Source organism: Aplysia californica, unplaced genomic scaffold (genome assembly GCF_000002075.1).
Source record: "Aplysia californica isolate F4 #8 unplaced genomic scaffold, AplCal3.0 scaffold00121, whole genome shotgun sequence".
Taxonomy (NCBI): Eukaryota; Metazoa; Mollusca; class Gastropoda; order Aplysiida; family Aplysiidae; genus Aplysia; species Aplysia californica.
The window spans coordinates 425,033-449,777 of record NW_004797391.1 but is presented as its reverse complement, the minus strand read 5'-3'; the positions used below and the strand labels follow the sequence as shown (position 1 = coordinate 449,777).

General features: G+C 39.0%; 2 protein-coding genes across 2 annotated transcripts in view; one reads left to right on the top strand and one right to left on the bottom strand.

The window, feature by feature from the left end:
- The first annotated feature begins 224 nt into the window (after positions 1-224).
- On the top strand, positions 225-15,547 carry LOC101852171 (E3 ubiquitin-protein ligase RNF185). Its single transcript, XM_005096091.3, has 5 exons — positions 225-523; positions 8,456-8,587; positions 8,959-9,013; positions 11,820-11,940; positions 13,130-15,547. The coding sequence occupies exons 1-5, from the start codon at positions 384-386 to the stop codon at positions 13,225-13,227; spliced, it is 546 nt and encodes a 181-aa protein (XP_005096148.1). The 5' UTR covers positions 225-383; the 3' UTR covers positions 13,228-15,547.
- A 2,356-nt stretch (positions 15,548-17,903) lies between these two features.
- LOC101851943 (RING-type E3 ubiquitin-protein ligase PPIL2) overlaps positions 17,904-24,745 on the bottom strand; it is a 64,401-nt gene continuing 57,559 nt past the window's right edge. The window contains exons 17-19 of the mRNA XM_005096090.3: positions 24,226-24,288; positions 19,845-19,984; positions 17,904-18,171 (exon numbers count right to left, since the gene is read on the bottom strand). Coding sequence (XP_005096147.2) covers positions 18,075-18,171; positions 19,845-19,984; positions 24,226-24,288 — 300 coding nt within the window. The 3' untranslated portion in view covers positions 17,904-18,074. The remainder of the gene's footprint in view (positions 18,172-19,844; positions 19,985-24,225; positions 24,289-24,745) is intronic.

The following is a 24,745-nucleotide window of genomic DNA, read 5'->3' as shown; positions in this document are numbered from 1 at the left end:
GGAGACTGCTTCTGAATTCACTCTTTTCACAGTAAAAGGAATATTTCAGATTCATCATTGTTGGGTACAAGCGCGCCTGACAAGACCCATTATTTTTTTTCTATTAGCCAACCCATATTATTAAGTTATTGCGAAATTATTACAAATAACGCGAAGCAAGTAGGTAATCGTCGCTGATTTCCTGTTACGGAAACTCAAACAAACTCATTTATCTCCCTTATTTTTCTGCGCATGCGTAAGTCTACGTTGATCAGAAAAGTCTGGAAGTAGGTAAACAAGGAGATGGGTGTTCGGTAATTATCTATCGAACAGCAATTTCTCTGCCCAGTGATTTAAAGACACGTTACATTACGTAGTTCTGTAGTTCCTGTAACAGTTTCAAAATGAGTGCCGAGGCTTCCTCGTCGTCTCCGAACGAGGAATGCGGTTCTCCAAATGATGATCAAAATGGGACCTACGAATGCAACATCTGCCTTGAAACTGCGAATGATCCTGTCGTTAGTATGTGTGGACACTTGTTTTGGTAAGTTGGCGTATATTATAACGCAATGTAACTGTAACTGGTAGACTTTCTTTCTAGATCCAGATCTAGATATAGATCTAGTCTAGATTTATTTAGATCTGGATCTCTATTTATGACTTAAAATCAAGGCCAAGTGTTCTTACTTTTCTAAGGGTTTCTTGGCCCAAGTAAATTGGTGGTCATCCGTTAGGAAGACCTTTTACTAAGACTTAGAGATTATAACATAACTGTAACACTTATAGGGTGGGTTGGGGCAACTTTGACAGATTTTTACTATCGGCGAATAGATCTAGTAGTCAACTTCTCTCGGCTCCTCTCAGTGCTGAGGAATGCCCGGATGCACTAGTCACAGTCATAGTGGGAATTAGGCCTCCTAAATTATAAAATGAAGCCTGTGGCTATGCGTACGGCCCTCCCGTACACATAGCCTCATAGCTATGCGTACAGCCTTCCCTCCCATACGTATAGCCTCGTGGCTATGGGTACGGTCCTCATGCGTATGGCCCTTAGATTTAGATATAAGTGTATGCTCACGGCCTTAATGAACTTAATGATCGCTCAGCTTGACCGCGTCACTTTATCGATCGATAAAGACAAAGATAATATATAACAAGATAGTTCACTCCTCTATAATTTAGCCAATTAAACAGACTTTGCGATTAGAGTTACCCTACTTGTGTGAAAATATATAATAAAAGTGAAACTAATTAACTAAATCTATGTATCAATGCCCACCAAGCGCGTTTTGTTCTGCTGATTTTTGGCCCCCGCAGCGGGGGTGTTTCGTGGGACGCACTAACGCAAAGGTTGTTGTCTTCAACTCGCTCTCACGCCGCTTCTCGTGAATGGATATGAATGAAACTTGGCAGCCAATCAGAAAAGAAGTCAATCTCGTAGTACCCGGTATGCAGTTTGACAACTTTGTACCCATCCAAGAAGTAGTCGAAAACGTTTGCGAAAGTGGTTGATGTGGTGCGCTTTGAAAATTTTTCGGAGCTGTGATTTGTCAAACTGACTGATTCGTTGTACACCATTTTTCTTTATTCCCTTAAAATTTCATGCTTCTGTGTTTAGCGGTTTTCGCGTAATCTTTAAAAATGTGGGAGTAACTAAGGGAAAAAGCGGCATTGCCATTTGCGCGTGCTGGGTGAACGACCGGCGGCTGGGAAATTTCCACTGAGTGACGTGATCAGCCATTGGTTGCCTCGGGCGCTACAAACGAGGCCCTGCTTATGTGAACCGGAAAAGGGGGGGGGAAGGATACTTGAAAATTAAACGGGGGCCTTGATAACTTACGTTTTTGTTGCATTTTAGTCACAATACAATAGATGTAGTCATTTTTATTTGCTTGATTGCTTGACAGAAGAATAGAAACAGAAAAGCAAACATCTTGAGAAGTGGTATGGCATTGTGTTTGCGTTATGAAAGCCTATTCCCCCCTCTTGGGAAAGCACACACTTGCAGGGTTCCCGCGGCCTCCTTGAATTCAAGGAGTCCTTGAAAACTGCTTGAATTTGCTTTCAAGGGAAAATGTCCTTGAAAACTCCTTGAATTTGCATTCAAGGAAAAATATCCTTGAAAACTCCTTGAATTTTGCCAGATCGGACAGGAACACGTGTACAGGGTGACTGCCAGGCCCCGGGAATCCCGGGGGCCGCTGGAATTACCCGGTCATTTGAAAAAAATCGCCGAGACCCGGAATACAACGGGAATTTGAAGAAATCTGTAAATTGCCCCGTGAAAGACTCGGGAAAATACATAAACGTTCTCGAATATTTGAAAACCAAATCCGACAACGTCCTTGAGTTCATTTTTGCCGGTCGCGGTTGTGATATAAAATTCATTCGGCCTTTCCCGGCATGAGAGTACGTTACACGCGCACATGCGGTAATGGCGGCAACAAGTGGAAGTGTATGTGCGATACCGAAGTTCGATCGGTAAAATCAAGATCTGCCTTCGCTTTCGTTACCATCCAGAAATTTGCCGGTAGGACCTATAGTAGTCTGATAGCGCCACATTTGTAACATGCAGGTTCTGCATTACAAACGCTGTGTCGCCATGAAAATAAATCGTTTGTCCTGTGCTGTTACTTGTGAAAAAAAAAAAGAAAGAAAAAGAAAGTTATACAAGCTTCTTGTCGGGCTTGCCATCGTGACCGGTCATTGAACCTGTGCATTTTCGTCACATCGTGAGTATCGCGATGGTTGAGGTCACCAAAGTTCATGCAAAGTCTGAGCGCTGCGAAGTATAGGACTCGGGAATGGGGGGATTATTGATTTTTTTTTTTAGACGCACGCGGGGGAAGGGGGGGGGGGGGGGGGGTGAAGGCAACACCGGATGACAAAAACTTAACTTGGAAGCAGATTTTACTTTTCAGAATTTTGATTACTACTATCTAGATCTCAAGCTCTCTGCAATGCGCGCGTTGGTGCAGGCCTTGTATGGAATCGGGATCTGTCATACTCAAGCCTAGTAAGCCGTATGTTTGTAACTAAAGGGTTCCCGTTTCATTGGGTAGGTGATAGTAAATTATATGAACAGTAGTCTCCGCCTAAGATCCCACCGCTTACGATCCCGGTTCGCTTAGGATCCAGCTGTTTTAAGAAAACAGAATTTTTACTATACAAAAGTCACCCCTAAGATCCCGCTCTGATTCACTCTTAAAAAGATCTACATTCAGCTAAGATCCCGCATTTCAGATTACATGTATAATTTGCGGAACAAAAACTCGGGCGGGCACAGCCGATCAACCAAGGGGGAAAAGTTGAGATCAATAAACTGTCCGTCGCGTCAAAGATCAGCCACTATCGTGAATGTGATCACATACACGTTGTAAAACTCGATGAAGCGATGCAATGTTTGCCCCAGACGGGATCACACAGAGGTGTGAACTGACCGACACGTTTGTTTTCCCCAAGTATCGCACTCACACCTGAGCTCTCACCCTAAACTTACATCACTCGCTGGGTAGGTAGGGCCTATACGTTCGCTCCAGGCGGGATCACATCGAATCGTGAACTCTTCCCCGACCATTGCAGCAGTTGTCTCTACTCCCGAATTTGCGAGACAAACTGAATTTTAATTGGTGTGTTCACAACGTAATGGTGTGTAACGACAAAGGCGGTTGGGGGGGGGGGGGGGGGACTCGGTCAGAGATGGCAAGCTATAAATTTTCGACAGGTAAAGGGGAGGGGCAGCTGGATAAGCGTAGATCTTGAGACTCATGATAGGATAATTCGTGAAAATGGCACACCTCATGCCACTATGCACTGTGATAGGTCTTCAAGGTTAACAACTCTTTGCTCGCCATACGTCATAAACCCACCAAGGGGTCACGTCAGTTCATTTTAGAGTGGAGGGAGACCATTTTACCGATTGTGAGCCTTAACATGGGTCACCATAGATTCTTCCCTGGGTTCGTCAGTTAAGATCCCGCATTTCTTGGCTCCCGAGCACCGGGATCTTAGGCGGAGACTAATGTATTGTATTCTATATTTGAGCTTTCTGTTCAAGATTTGCAGATTTTCAGTGTCACTGCGTCTTGCCCTCCCACAGTTTTTACACCTCTCACACTGAATAGGTCTACTTGAGACATATTCATGTTATTACTCTATTTTTAGTTAGAGTAATAATTTTTATCTTTTACATTTATTGTATAAACCTTGACACCCAGACTGGTTCTTGACAGTGGATATTCTGATTCTAGGCCTTTTCTCAGGCTCAAAGCAAGATTCATTTTTATATAGTTTATATAGGGGAATATGATGAGGGGAAAATATAAATAAGTAAGAACTGACTGAAATACCTAAGTCACAGTATCCCAGTGCCACACTGACATGTTGCTGACTGGAATGTACCTACATGCGTGCGTGCGCACCATTCTGTGTATATATTACTAAATAATATATAAATGAAGCATGCACTGTCATTGTTATGTAACATGCCCCTGGAGAATGGATGAGCCCCCCCCCCCACCGGAAAATTGAGAAGCCGGGTTGGCAGTCACCCTGCGAACAGTTTTTGTAGGGAAATCGAAACTATGATATGATTCTTTTCGGACAAGTGTAGACCTTCGAAAATAGGCTTTTGTCATGAATTTCTTGACCAAATCTCCTTGAATTTTAAAAATTTCTCCTTGAAACCTCCTTGAAATCTCCTTGAATTTGGTGGGAAGTTCATGGCAGGAACCCTGCACTTGGACTCGTCCTGTGTGCTCTGTTTGGAAAAGTGAGGCATTAAATAAAAGATTGTTATTGAAGAGTATGGTACTTATTTAGTCCAGTCTGGGAAGATAGTCCCGTTTATACATCGTTATCGTTCACGCGTGCGTGCTTGAGCTCGCGCGCGCGAGACAGAGAGAGAGAGAGAGAGAGAGATCATTTATTGTATGAGTTGTAGCCTACACATGCGAAATATTCCCATGACTTGTAAACTATATTATCTGAACGCATCTTAATCTACCACACAATAGGACACTGTCCAACAATGGATATACACAGAGACGATCTTACACAGAGACGATCTTACACAGAGACGATCTTATATTTTCTATAACAAAGTATGCATGCTTTTACTAGTACAGAACTGGATTAATTAGACTAATAAATCCAGCTCTCTACTTACATTTTTGTGACAAATTGATCCAGAGCATTGCTTGGCAAAGAGGAACCTTTTATGTTGCCAAGTTTCATTCAAATATCATGACTTTGGGAGAACATATGATTGATAATCTTTGTAAATCTGTAAAGTAGCAATGCCAATCGGGCTTTCCCGTGAGGCGAAAATTTGGTCCCCGTTTACGGCGATTTTGCGGACCCAGCCGAAGCGTAGGTGACTAACTTTGTCAACCTCGGTCTGCTCTATTTCCGAACCAATCCGAATTAAACTCGGCAACCAATCAGAAAATAGGGCAAACTAATGATATGTGGACGTTGAAGTTCGTACACATAAATTAACCTATACTTTTGGTGTCGGGAACTTTTTCGTATCGTGTACACCGAAAACTATAAGGAGTTTGAATTTCAACGCTGAGATGGTAATAGATCTATCTATCCTCTATAGTGTGCTCAAATTTGAACGTTCTGTGTCAAGTAGTTGTTTAGACCCGATCATAAATACACGACTGCCCCCCTATCCAAAGCGGCTTCGCACGGAGACCGGCCATTTTCCCCTCACTCTCGTGGCAAATGCATGTGACCTACAAATCCCCGCATGACTATTCCGGGCTCGTTCATTGGTCACTTGAAATAGGGCAATGGCGGGCGTGCGCATCCGGTTGTTTTTATCTCTATTTCCCTGTAACGTCGCTATGGGGGTATTCCGAGGCGAGGTTATCTCGTCTTGGGGTGTTCGCGTCTCAACGGGGAAAAATAATTTTTAATTGTACGCATGCTAGATTGAATTAACTTATATTTTAAGGTTGGCATGGTCTAAAGTCATCATAAAAAGCTTTGCAATTATTTAGTCACGCTGCCGACATATATTCTTAAAGATCCCATGTTGTGATACGATGCTATAAATAAAATGGACTCATCCCGACACCCCTTTTTCGCAAAATCGTAATATGTACACCACAATTTTAATTATAACAAAATAACTACGAAATTGGTAGTAAATCTGACTGCAGAAATGATTTCTACACTCAAAAACACATCGGGTAGCCAAGTTTCTCTCGAACACTCCGATTAGTTACCGAGATATCGTCGATTTTCTTACAGAATCTGCTACTGCGTGGTCCACTTTTTAGGAGTATTTTCCTATATGTGGGTCATCCATATTTTGCCGACCTTTACAATCCCATAACTTTTTTATTTATGAACCGATTCTCAAAATTCAAGAAGCATAATTCTTAGAATTGAAAATTCTTTCTTAGGTACCAAAAAAAAGGGGACAAAAGTGAAAATTTACATTTTCATTGGCATTGCTATGTAAAGAACGCCACTTTTTTACCTCTGTTAATGTCTTTACAACTCAAAAAGTATGACATATTAAAAATCTGACAGCATGACTAGATTCTGCAATAAAAAAATGTACTAGACTGCCAAGTTTCATTTACATCCAAGAAATAGGCGAGCTATGACAAATATTGTCTCAAAACGCACCGAAAACAGCCACATTTTTACCTATAAACGTCTTCATAACTCAAAAAATAGGATAGCTAAATGTGATGTTATAATGTTGGATATCCCTGATTTGGTGGTGTAAAAGTTGGTCATATGAGCGGGGGGGGGCTCTTGTGGCCTAGAGGTTAGGGTGTATGCCTCTCATTCAAAGATCCCAGGTTCGAATCTGGGTAGGTGCCGAAAAAATTTCTACAGTAAAATTGTCTTATTTCAACTCCTTTCCTACTCTCTAGCAATGTTCTATTGTCTGCTTTCATCTCCACTTTCTGCCCCCACCCGCTCACCCCCTTTGGGCTCCTGACTCTTTTTATAGCCTTTCTACTGCTACTCCTTAGCTCCTTCTTACTGTCTTTAAGCTACACCCCTGATTTTCTGGTAGGAAAGATCTACATCTAGCCTTCTCGGACAAGGGCGAAAAATCTTGGAGGTCCTGTGTGCGAGTTGCGCACATTAAAAATCTGTTGGTGGTCTAAAATCGATAAGAGTAGGCGTCGGCTGCCACCCACGGAAAATTCAAAATTTCCTACCAACTAAAAAAATATTTAATGTTTCCTGCACGCTCATATCTTACACAGTTGCGAGTGCCATAAAAACACTTACTAAAAAAAAAAAGAACACTCAGGACACAAGTTGGTTGTTTTCACATTTCATTATATTCATATTAGGCTTTCTCAGTTTTACTATGAAGTTATTTTTAATTTTTCTTGGGCGGCTTCTGAAACTAACTCTAGCGATTTTAGGACTACCAAGGGATCTTTAATGTGTGCATCTTGAATCTTGCACACTGGACCTCCCAAGATTTTTTCGCCCTTATTTGAGGTGTTTGATCACAGAGCTGTAAAAGTACTTTTGAAAAGGCACTTAGGTACAAATTTAAGTACAATCTAAAAAATGTGCTTAAGTACATTTTTAGTATTTTTGCTAATATAATGCTAAGACACTTCAGTGCTAATGCAAAAGATAATATTGAATACCAGGTCCAGCTTATTTGACAAATTAGACCATTTGTTACAAAAAATGTGAACAGTATACAAAGTATTTGAATATAATATACACTGAACTTGTGAAAATGGTTCATGAAATTGAAAAAAAAACCCCAAACAGACAGATGCAACTAGTTAATGATATTACCAATAGAAACTGCATGAGTAAGACAATGTAAAAATGTGATCAAATGTAAGTCTGTCCAGGAGGTTGGAAAGTTCTACAGGACCAAATTGGACAATATAGAGACAAAGTTGCTCTTTTAAGAAAACATAACATTGATGAAAATGGCCAGCAAAAGAAATGGAAAAGTGCATTAAACTCTTCATTAAAAAATTCTCAAGGTGTCTTTGTAGCCTTAAAAGCAAAAATCACAAAAAAAGTTTTAAAAAAAGAAAGAAATTTAGGTAGCCTAACAAATTGTCAGATCTACAACAATGAGAACCTAGTTTCAGTTTCAATTGATTATAGTGATAAGTGAAAACATTGTGGTCTGCTGTAACTGTAGGCTATGTAAATTCGCAAAACCTCATTGTATTAGGGAATTCACAGTTTTGGTAAGCGGTAAGGCTAGGCCTGGGACTGGAGAGAAGAAAGTAAACACGTCAACACTAGGCCAGATTTTTATCCCACTGTGTGGCACAAGGCAAACCCAAATAGTTTCATGGAGCAAGTTTAGAGTGTAACAAGTAGCCTAACAAGCCTACGGCAACATATTCTTAAAGACCAAAGAGGCATCCAATTCGCCCCCCCCCCCCTCTCTCTCTCTCTCTTTTTTTTTTGGCGTGACTTGGACTATATCCATCCATATCTTGTCTACTTGCAGTTGGCCATGCTTGCATCAGTGGCTGGAGACTCGGCCCAATAGACAGACATGTCCAGTTTGTAAAGCAGGCATTGGCAAGGATAAGGTGATTCCTATTTATGGCAGAGGAAATCCAAATCCACAAGATCCAAGGTAAGAGTCGTGTATGCTATAATAATACAGAAAGAATTAACTTCTAGCTTATTGAAATGTGTGTTCAGGGTATGTGCAGAGTGTATGGTCAAATGTGATAGATGTGAAATACTATTGGAGTAAGATGAACATTTTTCACTTTTTGCAGGTTTTGTCCATTGACAGGATGATCAGTTTGGGTGGGGGTTGAGTAGGGTGCTGAGGGTGGAGGCACAAAGTAAAGGTAACATGATTATATGATAAGTTTATGAGGCCACAGAAAACACTTTCTGTGTAAGGTATTTTTTCAAGTTCTGCAGAGTGATTTGGCGAGGAAGTTCTGTTGACTGTAATTAATGCTTAAATAAGTTTTGTTTTTGTTTTTATTACAGAGAAAAACTGCCCCCAAGACCAGCTGGGCAGAGGTCTGAACCAGAATCCTCTAATGTAAGCGGCATTTTCTTGACACTGTGGCAATAGAAACTTTTCACTTGGAGAGAAGACTGTATTGTACTTATTATTCAACACATAAAGACAAAAATTAACACAGACATATTTCAAAGTATGTCTAGCAGTGTACAGTCGAACCTGTGTAAAACAGCCTCCCATTGTCATGGAGAAAAGTGGCCGTTTGACACAGGTGGTCGTCTTATGCAGGACTGGTCAAAATGAAGAATGTAACCCATTCCCTTCTGAAGTCCAAACTGGGGCTGATTCAGGCTTAGGACGGCCGTAGGGCGAATTCAAAAGGGTTTTTGTTTTCATATGAAAAGGGGGAGGGGGGGGTGTGTGTGGAAGGGTAAGAAGGGGCTTTTCGGTTTTTTGTTTTTGCTGCTTTGTTGGGTTTTTGGAGGGTTTTTTTTTTGGATTGCTAATGTTGTGCAAGGATAAAGAATGTAAGACGATGAAGACCAAGTGTCATGGTAAAAGAAACACTTGATCCCCACCGCTTGGAGAGCGAGCAATGCTTCTGTGGCAAGTTCATGTCAACGTCCATTGTTACTTTGTTACAGATTAGGTATACAAAACAGTGACAAGAAGTTACTTCATGTACAATTTGTGTGAGTTGTGGACGCGGCTTATTTTAGGTTATGCCGGATCACATGCTTCTCTCACCAGCAGTTGAAGATGTATTGTTACCCATTGGTCAACTTGGGTAAACATTCATTGGAGGGACTAACAATAAGGACAGGTGAATGGATTATGACGGCCCGTCCACAGCGTCAGAGGCTAGACTTTACGACAGAGCATTTCGCAATAAGAGATCACGCCTGGCTGCCTCGGCAAGTTAAATTTGGCTTTGGGTTGATAAAATAAGGGGGCTGCGGCCGCGTTGGACAGGTGACCGTTTCACACACAGAAATTATGTAGAAAAAAAGCAAAGGGGGAAATGGAAAGTGGCTGTTTGCACAGGTGGCCATCATGGCAGGTTCGACTGTATTTTAGTATTACCTTTTGTTTCTTGATCATGTCTCACATGGTGGCACAGTGTTAAGCGCCAACTGGAACCCCTTGATTTCAAAATTTCATGCCAGTAGCGGTATTGTCGCCCCTTGCAATGATGCAAGATTTGCATTTTCAGCACCTTGGTTGAGGAAGTTTTTTTTTTTCTCTTTGAAATTAAATGTTGTGGCGGTCCATTCCACTTAGGAATCGATGCTTGTCCCTTTCGTTGTACAATATTGATTTCGTTTTGGGTGCTAACTCTTAGGCTGGTAATGGCAAAACATTCACATTTTGCTGCTGTAGATATTGCACCTTTACACAAGCAATATGTGGGCACACATGTCTTGATGTAATGTGTGCATACGTCTATGTGTTTGAAAGAAGGAAACCAAATACACCCGTAGAACATTCTGGTACTCGCTGGCATCGACTGTAGCGTTGAAAATGTGCAGTTAGGTTCTGTGGTTGCAATATATTCAACCCCATACCATCACAGTGCCACTGCCCCATCTGTTTATTACATGCATGCAGCAGTCTGCTAGTCTCTCACTCCTTTATGTCTCAATACTCTCCGAGAAGAGAACTCCCATCTCAGAAGAATGTGACGATTTGCCCTGTCAGTTCAAGTGTAATTCTTGGAAATATGCAAATGTTGGTCATTATAGGGCCACCTTGCTCGATGTCAGAACATGTTTTAACACCATTGTATCCTTTTTTTTTATCGCTGATAACTTTTCCAATGTCTGTATGAAATTGAGATGCACAGCTGATCGTTGTGAGAAAGCGATCTCGAAGATGCCAGAGCAGTATCTGTCTGTCTTCCTGGGTAGTTTCGATCTGTGGTCTGCGTCTGTCAGGTGTAACTTCAGTGACTTGGAACCTATCTTTCAGAATATTGATGGTAGGATGGGAACAATGAAGCATCTGCAAGACTCTACGGGCTGATAGTACTGCTGGAATGTAAATATGTAACTTGTTTTTTCGGTTCTAAAATCGGTACTGCGTTGATGTAAACATAATTTAGACGATTTCATAATTTCGGCGGAACTTAAGTCATAAAACAAGTTAATTTATCTGTTGGTCAAGTGACCACATGGTTAAACTATTGTTCAAGAGAAAGATCAGTGCGGAGTCATCTATGGGTACATGGTGAGTGATGTGCAAAATTTCGCTCACTAATTTACGTGAACAAGGGTGCAGTTACAAAAAACAAAATGGAAAGTTTCTATTGCCGCTGGGTATAGATTACATTTCTATATATAGCTAATGTTCCTACTAGAAAGTAGCCTGTTTATGCTTTTGACTTTATGTTCTAGATCTTGTAACGGTTAGGAAGCATTCAATGCCAGCTGCGATTTTACTGGTGTCCAAATGCTAACTCGGTGACATGATATGTGTGAAAATGTAATGCTTGGATGTTGATTCAACTTTAATTTATTGGCACTAGAGAGGTGATGTATTTTTTTTGAAAAGTTGAAAAGAGATTTTTTGTTGCGACTAGTATTCTGTTTTTTTGCAATTTAAAACTTTTTTTGGACTCGGAGTGCGCCTTTTAACAGTCTCACCAATGTTTAAGTGGGGAAAAAGAAAAAATCTGATGTATGGTATAAAATTAGTAATTGTCTTGGTTTGATTGGAACTATTCATGATTTTCCTTCTTTTTTGTAAATAATGGACTGTTTGTATCATTATGAAGCAGTTATCTTTTGTCTTATTTGAAATGGATGTGAATTTCAGTCCAAAAGTTTTTAAAACTTGTTTTCAAAGCATTTTATAATTGTTAAATTTGTCTTTCAATGGTCCACAGCCCTTCCAGAGCTTTGGTTTTGGTGGTGATGGCAATTTCCAGTTTTCATTTGGAATTGGTGCTTTCCCCTTTGGGATTTTCGCGTCCACATTCAACTTTAGTGATGGCAGGCCAGGGCCACGTAAGTTTTTGTTGTTGTCTTATCTCTGTGTGCTGTGCCTGACTCTAAAGTTTTGAGAATTAATGACATGAGCTTTGTTAAAGAACCCATTTCAACAAAACTGGGGGTTTTTTTTGGAGCTGATCCCCTCATTCTTGCAACATAAGTCACTCTGCTATGCAGTGTTTTGTTTTTAGGAAGTTTAAGTCTGTGGCCATTTGAATATTATCATTCTGAAAATGTACTCAGTTGGATCCCACAAAATATAATAAAGATGTGTTAAGAAACTAAAAGCAAAATATGCTCCTTACAATTTCTGTAAAACACTGCTAGTGCCAGGGAATACTTTGTGGCAATCATAGTCATAGAGCAGTTAAAAGGTTTTCAGGTGTTCTCATTTTCATCCCGGTGGTACTGGAAGTCCAGGAAATTTCAGGTGTACAGTCGGCAATATTTTTTTAGATTTTTGGTATTACAAGTGAGAAGTTACCTGTCCCACGAGTGACCCTCACCACTTTTCCCCATTATACTTACTGTTCCTGAAAACTGGACAATGGATGTTTCATCAAAGTTCTTTCCCTCTTTGCAAGTTGGTACAGGGTTATGGTGGCAGTTCTAATCCTTGCTTCTTGTTTTTTATTAAGCAGGATTTTTTATACGGTTGATAGCAGTCTTTTTGATTTTGTCAAACAAGTCTCTTGTCTATGAACAAATGGAACAGTGACTCCTTGAACAGTGATTATATACACCATGTGTGTGTTCTTTTTGTTGTTGTTGGTTTGTATTTTAAAATTCATTAGCTACCACATTTGTTTGTGTAAGTGTGTAGGCTACGTTTAGATTTAGTTTTTATTTTATAGACCCTTTCAAATTCAGTGTGCTCTCTTCATACAAACGAACTGTGCATCTCATATTTTATGCAATATGCTACTGTAAGCATTTTCTTCTTATTTGGAATCCTCTTGAACATGATTATCACGAGCGCTTATTTCCTTTCTTCAGCTTATATTGATAATAACAATGTAGCCTATCTGCAACGAAGATGAGGTGTGTAACAAATTAACTTAGATTACTTCTCTTGTGTATTTACATGCATAATGGGTGAGTATTGGAATGGTTATTTAGCTCTGAGCTAAAATTATTTTCTTTTTCGCTTTTTTGAGGACTTCGGATGTCATTAAAAAAAAAATGTCCTCTTTTCTCTCATCAGCGCCACCAAACTCCCCTCAGCAGGCAGAGGAGCAATTTCTCAGCAAGGTGTTTCTCTGGGTGGCTATCATCTTTATCTTCTGGCTCCTCATAGCATGAACGAAGACTGCGGCCACAGGATCAGCTGTCTGTTTGTCTTTGTCACTTTCTTCCCAGTCGTCAAGTGACCACAGCTAATACATCATGGTACAGTTGTATCTGAGAAGGGAAGGACAGTGCTTTGGGTTTTTATAGTTTACAGCTAGCTGCGTTCGTAGTATTGAATAATGAACATGAAATTTGTTTCTTGCCATATGATTTTATCATGGAAACAAAAGCTGTTGGTGTCATCTCAGGGAAAATATCTCTTGGAAAAATGTGGGGCACTGACAGCTTGAGAGTGACGTGAAGATCATTTCATGGGAAGTTTGGTTTGATGGATAAGAATTTCCAGCTGCAACAGAAAAGGGGTTTCTTGTATGCATCTTGAGAAGGAAAGTGCAATTTTGTACCGTTTCATCAGTGTACAGATTATTGTGTCTCCTTTTCATCAATGGAAACATTTGACTACCAATTTGCATCAGCAATATTCTTTTTATGAATCGTGGTAATTTTTATTTAATAGTGTCCAGTTTCCATGCAAGTTTATGCAAAAACGGCTGTATAAGAGGGTGTTTGATTCCATTTGGTTCTGATTCCCAGATTTTTAAAAAGTTCAATAGCCTGGTCACTTATTTCTTCAGTGATTGGACTTCCCCAAACTTGTACTGAGGCTTTAGAAAAACAAACACATTTTGTTGATCATAAAACTATTTAGATAATAGGATGGAATTTTTTGTTTTCTTTCGGGTTGGTTTAGGATAAGCAGCACTGAAAGTTTTCTTGAATTCATGTCCAGCCATAATACTTGGCATCTGAAGTACAGATTCAGCACATTTTAGTCTTGGTCTTTTATGATGATTTGAAATCAATATATTTGTTGAAATAGTCTTGTGTGAAATGTTGGTTTTGAAAGTAGTGTTCTGAACTTTAGTTGATGATCTGCAGGTTGTGAAAACATCATCTTATGGGAAGAAACGTCTTCAGTCCATTTTGGAATACCATCATGCTGATATGGACTGTTTTCTTGTTTGCCTTTGTAAATTTGGGACCGGAGTTATCTTAAATCATTTGTGTGCAATGGATGTTACTACATCATGCGATTTTACATCATAATAATTTCTGAGCAGTTTTGAATTTATATAAGGTGATTACTTGTTATTATTTGTAACAGGGACGCATATATCATGCGAGCTTGTGCACCGTTTTCATTTGTACATATATACTGTTGTCGTAGATTTTTGTATGTTGCTTGAGCATGAGAAAGTCACCATAAAAGAGGGGACATTTATGTGAAACCATGCTTTGTACATGTCATTGTGATAAATACACAGAGAAATTATCTATTATTTTAAATAATCTCAGTTGCTTTATATAATGGAGTCGCGGGAGTTTAAGTTTAAATATTTTTTAAATTTAATAGCCTTCAGAATGCTGTGAAATAGAGAGTAGACACCTACATTTGACTAATGTATGGGTGAATGGTGATTTTGTCACCGACTATTATTCATCATTTTCCCCCACTATCTAGTTGTGAAGGAGGTCCCAGCATCTGCAAAAGGCTCGGGGGAGGGTTTTTGAATCATCAGTACAATTGGTAACCATGTTAACCCAAGTACATTTTAGCCCTTTGTATCTTTATAGTAGGCTTTGGACTTGAAGGAACTCTGCTTAGATGTACAGCATTTTCTCTATTATCAGGGCTAGTCTATGCATGCAGAATATGTATCCTGTGGATTCATACGAAGATATTTCTTCAAGCAACATACCAGACTGAAATGCTCAATGCTTATTGCTAGTGCCATGTGCAGACTCCTCTTTTAAGTGGTTGTCTTGTTTTTCTAGCTGTAGGCAAATATGGTCATGTTATAATGTCTTCTCACTGTTAAGTAGGCCTACTGGTACAAATTAATTTTTCTGGGTGCCTAAGTGATGAAAAGAGAAAGAGAGAATGTTGTACTTGAGTGCCTATGTGTATGCGTGAGTGCTGTTGCTTATTTGTTCCTACATAGTCTCAGGTGTTGCCTTGCGCGATTGCAGTCCTCACATCATTGCCACAGAGGAGAGTTTTTTTGTTGTTGTTTGTGATTGAAGGAGTGACTGGCAATTCTAATGCCAGACATTATTTATAAATTTAAATACACAGAGGGTAAGAAGCAACTACAGCACGCACTGGCAAACGCTGTCCTCATCATTTAGTGCAGATTGCCTACAATAAGTGTCTCTGTTCTTATTCCAGAGACATAATATCTGGCATCTACATGTTATGTATATATGTGAAATACTAATAACTGGATGGATTTTCTTTGAGAACTCTATGATTAAATGGCGAACCATAATATGTGGTCTTTGATTTTTCATTTTCTGGTGAGCTACAGTGTGCAATGTTCACTACTTATAAATAACTAAGTCTCAAGTGCCTTATTTGATTCCTTGACTTTACTGGCTTTCAAGGCATTCTCAGGATTGTCTTACCCCAGTCCATCTTGAATGATGGCAAAAAGAGTTGTAACATAAAAAAAAAAGAAGCAAAACACTCCCTCCCCCAGCAGTGTAAATTTTGAAAAAACTGGGAATTCATGTGTGCAGAATGTACTCTTTAAGAATACCTTGACAAATCAAGAAAAAGGCCTCCACGACAGCGACAGACTATTCTGGTAAAATTTCAGAGCCATATATCGAACTGAAGGGGATGATATTTTACAAAATTTATAATGTATAATGTATGTTGTGATGTCATATTTTAAGTAAGTGGCTGCTTAAAAGTTAGGGGACTCAGAAATAGTATGTAATTGGCCATAGGTGATTCTGTACCACCGAACTTTGAAAGCTTCACGAGTTGACAAACATTTTGAAGGCCATTCCAAAGGGGGGATATTAACATGTTCTTATGCACAGTTGAATTGTATTGTAAATGGGCTGATCTATCAATGTCATGCTTATGCTGTGGCAGAACAAAATAAGGGAGAACTGCTGCTTTTTCTTTCCTCATCCTAACTATTGTCATTTTACCTCTACTTCTTTTGTATGTTTGTTACTTTCTTGTGAACTGTTATTTCTGGGGTGCCTTGATAGTTGAAGCAGAGTTTGTGCTGTTGAGGGCTAGAGAGGTTTGCAGAGTAAGCCTGATTCCCAGTTTGGACCTCTCTGTTGACATACACCCCTTGGCGCTCATATGACCTTATATGCAGTTGTGAGCTCCATTTGTTTAGTTTAGTTTTAGTAAGAGTTTTACGGCACTTGCAACACAATCAGGTCATATAAGTGCCGAAGATTATAGGTGTACAAGAGAGTAACAAACACAAAAAAAGAAGGAGAGGAGATAAAGACTATAGATTCAGAGGTTTGATAGGAAAGAAGAAGCAAACCACACCAGAGCACCCGCTAACCACCCACTCACTGTGAGCTCCTAAAAACCTTACTAAAACAAACAAAACATTCTGATTGCTACCACAAAGACCCACAATGACCTAGATGAAGGTTTGACTCCCAAAATACTGAAAATGTTTTGGACAATATAGATTATATTAGGGAGGCTGGGTCTTTCATCCCTGCCAGGCAGGCTGTGCGGGGTAGGCTACATCTTGTCGACAGAAAGGTGGAGATGCTCTATAAAATGTCTTCATCGTCTCGGAATCTAACTTAGTCCTGTGCATGCAATGTGGAGAGCCTTAAATTATTACACTATCGACACTGGTATTCAGCCTGCTGGCATTCAATCAAAAGTTGTGTTGTTTACTACTCGGAATATTTGTGATGCTCTTAATTACCAGTCACTGGTAAGTGTTGGTAGGGTCGTTAAACCCAAAACACTTACAGTCACAGTGTATGCTGGTAAGCTATTTTTTTTTTCTGTCGCCTTAGTTATTGTTGCAAAGTCATCTCACTTTTCCTTTGCACTAGTATTAATTACTGATCGTCATCATGTCAATGTGCTTTTCTTCAACTCAAGGATATACACAATTGTCAAGGTAGCAAAATGCACCCAAGAATGATTTTAAAATTTCTGTAATGAAATGCATGAGTAAATACTGAGATGAGGCATTATCAATTTTATTTTTGTAATACAAGTTCAAAAGTACCATACATAATACATTACAATTTTTAGTTATGCCAAGAGAACAGATACCAATGTGTAACATTTCAGAAATAGGACCCTCTCAATAAAACTCAATTCATTTCTAAGAAGATCCAAAGAATAACACACATATATATATACAAATGTGTCACGATGCGGTGGAATCAGGCGCTCGTCAATTTTTGGGCATGTAGAGTTATTGGTATAATCTGAAAGCTGATTTATTCGTCTTGTTTCTCATGAAATATATATACCATTTATCTTACATAGAAGTCAAGATATTTGCGATTGAACATAGTTAGTTCGCCTGGTTCCAGTGATGAAATTAGAGAGAAAATGACCGCTTAAGTTTAGTAACTGTTTTCTCCAATAGCTAAAGAAGTCTTTGAAAACTGAAAAAGAACATATTCTGAGCCTTTAATTTTAATCAATGTTTTTTTAAAGTAAATTTCTCATAGAAATGTGTTTTTATATGGACATAAAAGAGGTTAAGCCCACCAAAAAAATTTGATGAAAATTTCCAAATGGGCGGAAAAAAATGCCTGTTTCTCAGATTTAGTTATTTTGATGAGCGCTTGATTTCACCATGCTGCCTCATAAATACAAATGTGCACGCATGCACACACACACACACACACACACACCACAAGCATGCACACATACACCACAAGCATGCACACATACAAACACACAAGTTCATGAAGAAATCATTATTCTGTACTACTGAGACATTAGTCCTCCAGTGATGCAGTCAGCAGAAGAGTACCAAAGAAGGTCTTCTTGTCAACTCTCACCAAGAACTGAAGTCTCCAAAGCTGTAGGTTTTACTCTGCTTTTTCTTGGGCTCAGCAGCAGAGTCATCATCATCTGTAGCTGCAGTCCTTTTCCTGATCGTGAAGATGTACAAAGAAATGAGATGCAGGAATAAACATCTTGGTTTAATTTTGAATTATAAATCAAAAGAAGCACATTGGCAAAAATAATAATGTCAATAATGGTCTTTAAGTGCAAGGATAGAGCAAGGTAGACAGACTGGAATAATACATGAAAACAAAATAAATAAGACCTATTACTATTACTGTACTGATACTAATGGTGCTCTCCAAACATGCCCCTGAATTACCATTGTGCTGTAATCATCGTAACTCTAAGTCTAAGGATAGACATGGGACAAAATATCCCCCTCCAACCCCCCCCCCCCCAACAAAACGAAGAAACTTTTTAATCTTCTCTACTAATACTACTATTAGTATTATAATGTGTCTACAAGACCACATGACTGCTGTAAAGAAAATGACCATATCTGTAGCATCATAAGCATGGGTAACAAAACAGTTGTAGAAAGACTTTATACTAAATGTCAGGTGTCCTTCGCGTAAGTGTTAGAGTTAGATTGCACAAAAATTATGATGATCTAATACCACAGAAGTATGACTAACGTTCATCATCTCTTTTTCTTCTACAATTTTAAATCTAAAATCCTGCTGTTCTGTAAAAACATGAGAAATATGGAAAGGTATATAGTCCTCAGCCTCCCACAGATACAACAGTGAAACATTGAAAGCTTCATGAGAACAATTCTCTTAGCTATAGTCTTATAGACCTAAATGTAGCACATAAAAAGAATATTGAAAGTTACAGAGACTAAAAATCAGAAATCAAATCTTCTGCATGTTGGTGTAAAGTAGATAATAAGCACACAATTAAAGACCATACCTACATCAAATTATTGCAGAGTGCAATGTGCTGGAAATCAAAGAAAAAAAAAGTTTGGTCTAATAATACTTCTTTAAAAAAGTAGTAATAGAATAGATGCTAACAACTCCGTCAGTTTCGATTAATCACATTCTTGCTAACTAATACATTTGAATGATGGTAAATTTTTATGGTCACATCAACAAAATTCAATATTATTATTTAGGAGGCTGGCTGCTTTGACCGTGGCAGTCAATACCATCCTAGCAGAAAAATAGAGACACTTAATAAAATAGACCTTCCCATACAGAAATCTTGGGTCTCAAGTGTGCCATTGTGAAGAGCCTCACCGTTATACCACCACAGACACTAAAAGTAAAGGTAAAATGCTGGCACATTAATTTGTAAATTATTTTTTATCACATGTCACTGCAGCGGTTATGATATGTCCTATCCGTACACCCTGGGGTAATTTTTGTACCCCTGCGGTTGTATTCTTCACATTTTAGAATACTTCTAGGGCAAAGATCTCTTTGAAACTTTCAGTATTTCTCAAAAAATCATTTTGACAGACTGCTATACAAAGCGTACAGATGGGATTAACGAGTAAATATCCTCCTTGGAAAGTGGTGGCACAGACTTCCCCACGTCGTATGGATAGGATAGTAAAACATGACGTACGGATAGGGTTAACGCCCTTTCAACACTGATGACTACAGCACTACTCATAAATTATGCAGAGGCAATGGATTTTCAAAATTTATCCTTACTTTACATTTTATTGTAGAAACCAATATAGATTCCAATGACAGGAAGTCAAGGCCAGGATATTTTTATGTGCGATAATACTAACAAAAAAACTTACACTGAAGCGCTGTTGATGTATTTTCCAATGCCAGTCTTGTATACTTTGGGACCACTGTCTACTTTCGTTTTTGACTTTTTTTTGCGTTCCTCTTCTTCTTTTCTTCGTCTCTCTAGTTCCTCTTCTCGTTCTTGTTTAAGCTGAGGATAAAAAGTTTCAAGGTCAGAGGTTGATGTTTTTCTTGCAATATAGGCCTACATGTATAGCTCTACAACTAACCAACAAAAAATAGTCCCTCAAGCCCAAGCTTCAATCTTATTGGAATTTCTCTCTAATGCCTTGCATTTCACACAAGGCCCTCCCAATCTTTTCCCCCTCCATTTTTGAAGAATGCAGACTCCATATAGTCATAGTGCAGATCAACTGGGTGAGGGAGAGGCAAAAAACATAAAATAAAAAGACATACTGTAGATCTAGTCATGAAGGAAAAATCATACAATTAATTTTAGAAAGTCAACACCCAGTCTTTGTTTACATTGTGTGGTCAGTATGTATGAACCATGGATGACCTTATTTAGGCCACACTGTGGCCTAAATAAGCTAAACCCCCCTCCCTTACCTTATTTAGGCCACACTGTGGCCCAAATAAGCTAAACACCCCTTCCTTATCTTATTTAGGCCACATCATATGGTAGATTTCTTGAACTAACCATGGATTCGGAAGGTCGAGATTCTACTGATCTTTTTATTTAGTGCGGGGGATTATTTCAAAATAGAGGATGATACTAAATGATAAGTGGACCAAGGGTAAGAGTTGTGTGTGTGTGTGTGAGTGTGTGAGTGTGTATGTGTTTGTTTTGTGTGTGGTTGTGGTGAGAGAGAGATCTAGAGAGAGAGAGAGTAAATGTAATAGTGTGTTTGTGTATGTGTGTAATGTGTGAATGTCATTGTGTGCATGAGTGTCTATCTCAGTTGTACGGTCCAAATGTACATTATTTTGTTGAGAATTTTACATAGAACTCAACTACAACACACCTTTATACAAAGTCACAGAAATATTCTTTTTGTGCTTATTGAGGTGCAGTACAGGGTGATTTTACCAGCAAGGATAATTGGACAAAATGGGCAATATCTTTATAATGCTAATACTGATAGTCATATTTAGACAAATCCTATATCATTCTCTTTTTTTCTTAACAGCTCATGGTTATTAAAGAGTAAGCAAACTAGATCAAGGTAGTAATTTCGGATTCCTAATATTATGGGCATTCTTTAAAATTTTTAACTTGTTTTTAGCGCTTTTCTCAACGTAAAACGGATTCCGTTAAAAAACAACAACAACAATGACCTTATCTTTCTTTTTCAAGATATTGGGCATACATTTGTGTGAAACTATTATATTCTATGCTTTCAAGTACATGAAAAAAGCAGATAAAGTCAAGCAAAATGTTCTTCAGAGACATATATCTAGTAGTAGGCCCACTGGAAAATTTTATAAACCGTAAAAAGAAGACCAGAAAATAACAAAATTATCTTATGATCTTCACTTGCACTTGCACTTTTTTTGACAATTTATAGTCTACCTCATTATCTTTTTTTCCCCACATTTTTCTTCACTATTCATGACAACTGGCATGTTTTTCAGTTATTATCAAGGAAGTGGATAGGCGGACCACGTGGTCTATCTAGCCCCAAAAGGATAGGTGGACCCCGGGGTCTACCTAACAAAATGCTGTTTTAGGATGTGAACCCCGAAGTCAGTGTAGTGAAATAAGTAGATCTAGGTTTAACTTAGGATCGGTGGAACCCGGGGTGAACATAATGAAATAAGTAGATTTCGGTTTATTTTATAGTAGGACTGGCGGAGCCCGTGGTCAACATAGTGAAATTATAAGTAGATCTGGGTTTAATAAGGATTGGTGGACCCCGGGGTCAACGTAGTGAAATCAGTAGATCTAGATCTAGGTTTAATTAAGGATTGGTGGACCCTGGGGTCAACGTAGTGAAATAAGTACATATGTAGATCTAGGTTTAATTTTAAGGATTGGTGGACCCTGGAGTCAATGTAGTGAAATAGGTAGGTTTAAGGTGGACCCCAGGGTCTACTTAACGAAATACTAGTTAGGTTTTAGAATAGGTGGACCATGCGGTCACCGTAGTAAAATAAGTAGGTTTAATCACGGTGTCCCGGGGGTCCACCAATCCTTAATTAAACCTTCTTATTCCTCTACGGCTATGGTGACTCCGGGGTCCACCAATCCTTTTAAAATTAAACCTACTTATTTCACTACGATGACCCCGGGGTCCACCAATCTTTACAGAAATCTACTTATTTCACTACGGTGACCCCGGGGTCCACTGATCTTTAAAGAAATCTACTTATTTCACTACGGTGACCCCAGGGTCCACCTGTCCTAAAACCTAGTATTTCGCTAGGTAGACCCCGGGCCCCGGGGTCCACCTTACACCTGCTTATTTATCACTACGTTGACCCCGGGGTCCACCAATCCTTACTTAAACCAAACCTTATTTCACTACGGTGACTCCGGGGTTCACATCCTAAAACCTAGTATTTCGCTATGCAGACCCCGGAGTCCACCTATCCTCTACAGGACTATACTATTATCAATTTGCAATTTTCATTGATTAGCATATTAAAAAAAAAATATATTGAATCAGAGACTCACTGTCTAAAAAGTCCACTGCTAATGCTATTCTTATCAAAGAAAAGGCACAATTTGACTTTATGACATGTTAAAAAAAAGTTTTAAAAATATCCAGAAAATAACATAAAATGATTATATAGATCTAGATCTATACGTATTTTATTATGTATATATAATATATATATATATATATATATATATATATATATATATATATACTTAAAAGTAAAAGACTACTTAAAAGTAAAAGACTGAGCAGAGGCTTACAATGTAAATTCTGTGCTCTACAAGTAGAGAAAGTCTTAAGTTTGCACAAAACAGATTTTAGAGAAAAAAAAGTTGGATCTAATTATTCTAATAAAAGTAAAAGTGATTGTTATGGTGAGATTTGTTATTAACTCTGGAAATACAGATAGTTGCTGAATCTAAAATTAACTAGAACTGTGCAATTCGTTTTATTTCAATTCCAAAGCCCAAAGGCATAGCAATGAGTTAGATCTAGATCTAGCAGTTGTAGGCTCTCTGGCTGCTTCTAGCGTAGGCCTGCTACTACTGATTCTAGACAGGGAATCTAGATCTAGCTATCACCTGCACTATTAAAGTCAAATATATGGTAAAATAAAAACAAAACTGTGAATCGCTTTGTCAGTCAGTACATCCCAGTTGCCATAGCTGCACGTATTAATAGTTGAATAATTATACCGAAGCAACACGTTATCAGTGTGCAGGGGAGAGCGGGGTGCCCGGGTCGCTGACCGGTCGATTTGGAGGTTCGGCTTTTGTAGATCTATGCATTTTTTACGGAAAGCCCTATTACTAGATCTATTAGTGTTGTGAAAACTTCAACCTCTGCAGCTGAGGCGTCAAAGATGTTGGAAAATAATAATACGTCCTGAAGTTTCATAATTTATACAGAATAACACAGCCAGCAGTTTTTATTTCATTGAGTTATAAAAATGGCCTTGTAACTTGTTTTCAGAAGCAAATTTTAATAGTTCCAGCTCTACCGAATCGATTTTCACGCAAATTCAACCATTTTGATGACCTTTCTTTTCCTTTTAAAAAGATGTAGGCCTGTCGGATGTGGCAGTGCGATTAACACTAAGTTGTTTAGATCCATCAAAACACGAGACTTCGTGGCCGATCACAAAGGTCTACGGGGCTTATCAAGGCCGATTCGCCCTGTCGCGTGCACGTTCACTAAACTGCCTACTAGATAGAATCTACTACCAAAGATTCTCTACATGATCTTTGCTACTACTACTAGATCTACATGTACTACTACTACGAGACAGTACGAGACAGTACGAGAGATGTACTACTACGAGACAGTACGAGAGAGTGCCACCCAGGCAAAGATAGTGTAACTTTTTATACCCCAAATTTGACCCGGAAGTCCATTCGGAGGATTTGACCTTTTCACTTGACCAAAGTGTGCCAAAATGGTAGCCTAGATTTTGCCCCTCCTTGAAGGAAAAATCTGGCCCTCATTCAAACCATTGGGATTGAGCAAAATTTTGCGTATCGTGCTTTGTTCTTATTCATTATGATATATACAAGTTGTACACTGAGACAAAACTGTATTAAATGAGAAAGGTGCACCATTATGAAAGTGGAACGAACTCAGTTGCCTGAAAAGGGTGTCCCCCGGTAGTTTGAGCATGTGTGGCCTAAATAAGCTAAACCCCCCTCCCTTACCTTATTTAGGCCATATGTGGCCTAAATAAGCACTCCCATGAAGGATGAACCATACACACAGCACAGACTCTACAAACCTGCTCATCAGCTTCCTCGTATGGGTCTGCAAATACAACACAGCTCTCCAACAGTATCTCGGTCTGAGGAAAGAATACAGAAAAGTTGCAAAATGACCGAGAAAAGTGTCTCTGCACAAAAAAAGCTACAAGTATAAAGTCACCTTGGAAATATTAGTTTACCTGTATTGCACATCCTTGAGTTGAATACGTGTGGGCTTACAGCTGAAATGTTTTATTTACTACATGATGTACTATTGCATGATATAGAGGGTGCATTGGCAGAGCAGTTAGTGCGCTCGTCTCTGAAGCAGAAAGTCCAGGTTCGAGCCTTGGTTCTGACACAGATTTTTTAAAGCCCCCCACTGTGCACCCAGCAGTAATGGGTACCTGACTTCTAGTTGGGGAAGTAACAGCGGTGTGGAAAGGAACTGGCCACCCTACCATAATGTGCTGAAGGCCCAGGAAATTGTCTCACTAACAAGGCAAATTGTGTCCATGGTCAAAGACCATATGTTTTCAATGTTTTTCACTACCATCC

What these genes read in the sequence shown, in the direction of transcription:
- LOC101852171 (XM_005096091.3), top strand. Translation starts at nt 384, where the DNA reads ATGAGTGCCGAGGCTTCCTCGTCGTCTCCGAACGAGGAATGCGGTTCT. An exon ending in CCAAATCCACAAGATCCAAG is followed by an intron (nt 8,588 to 8,958) that starts GTAAGAGTCGTG and finishes TTTTTATTACAG; the next exon opens with AGAAAAACTGCCCCCAAGAC. An exon ending in CTGAACCAGAATCCTCTAAT is followed by an intron (nt 9,014 to 11,819) that starts GTAAGCGGCATT and finishes AATGGTCCACAG; the next exon opens with CCCTTCCAGAGCTTTGGTTT.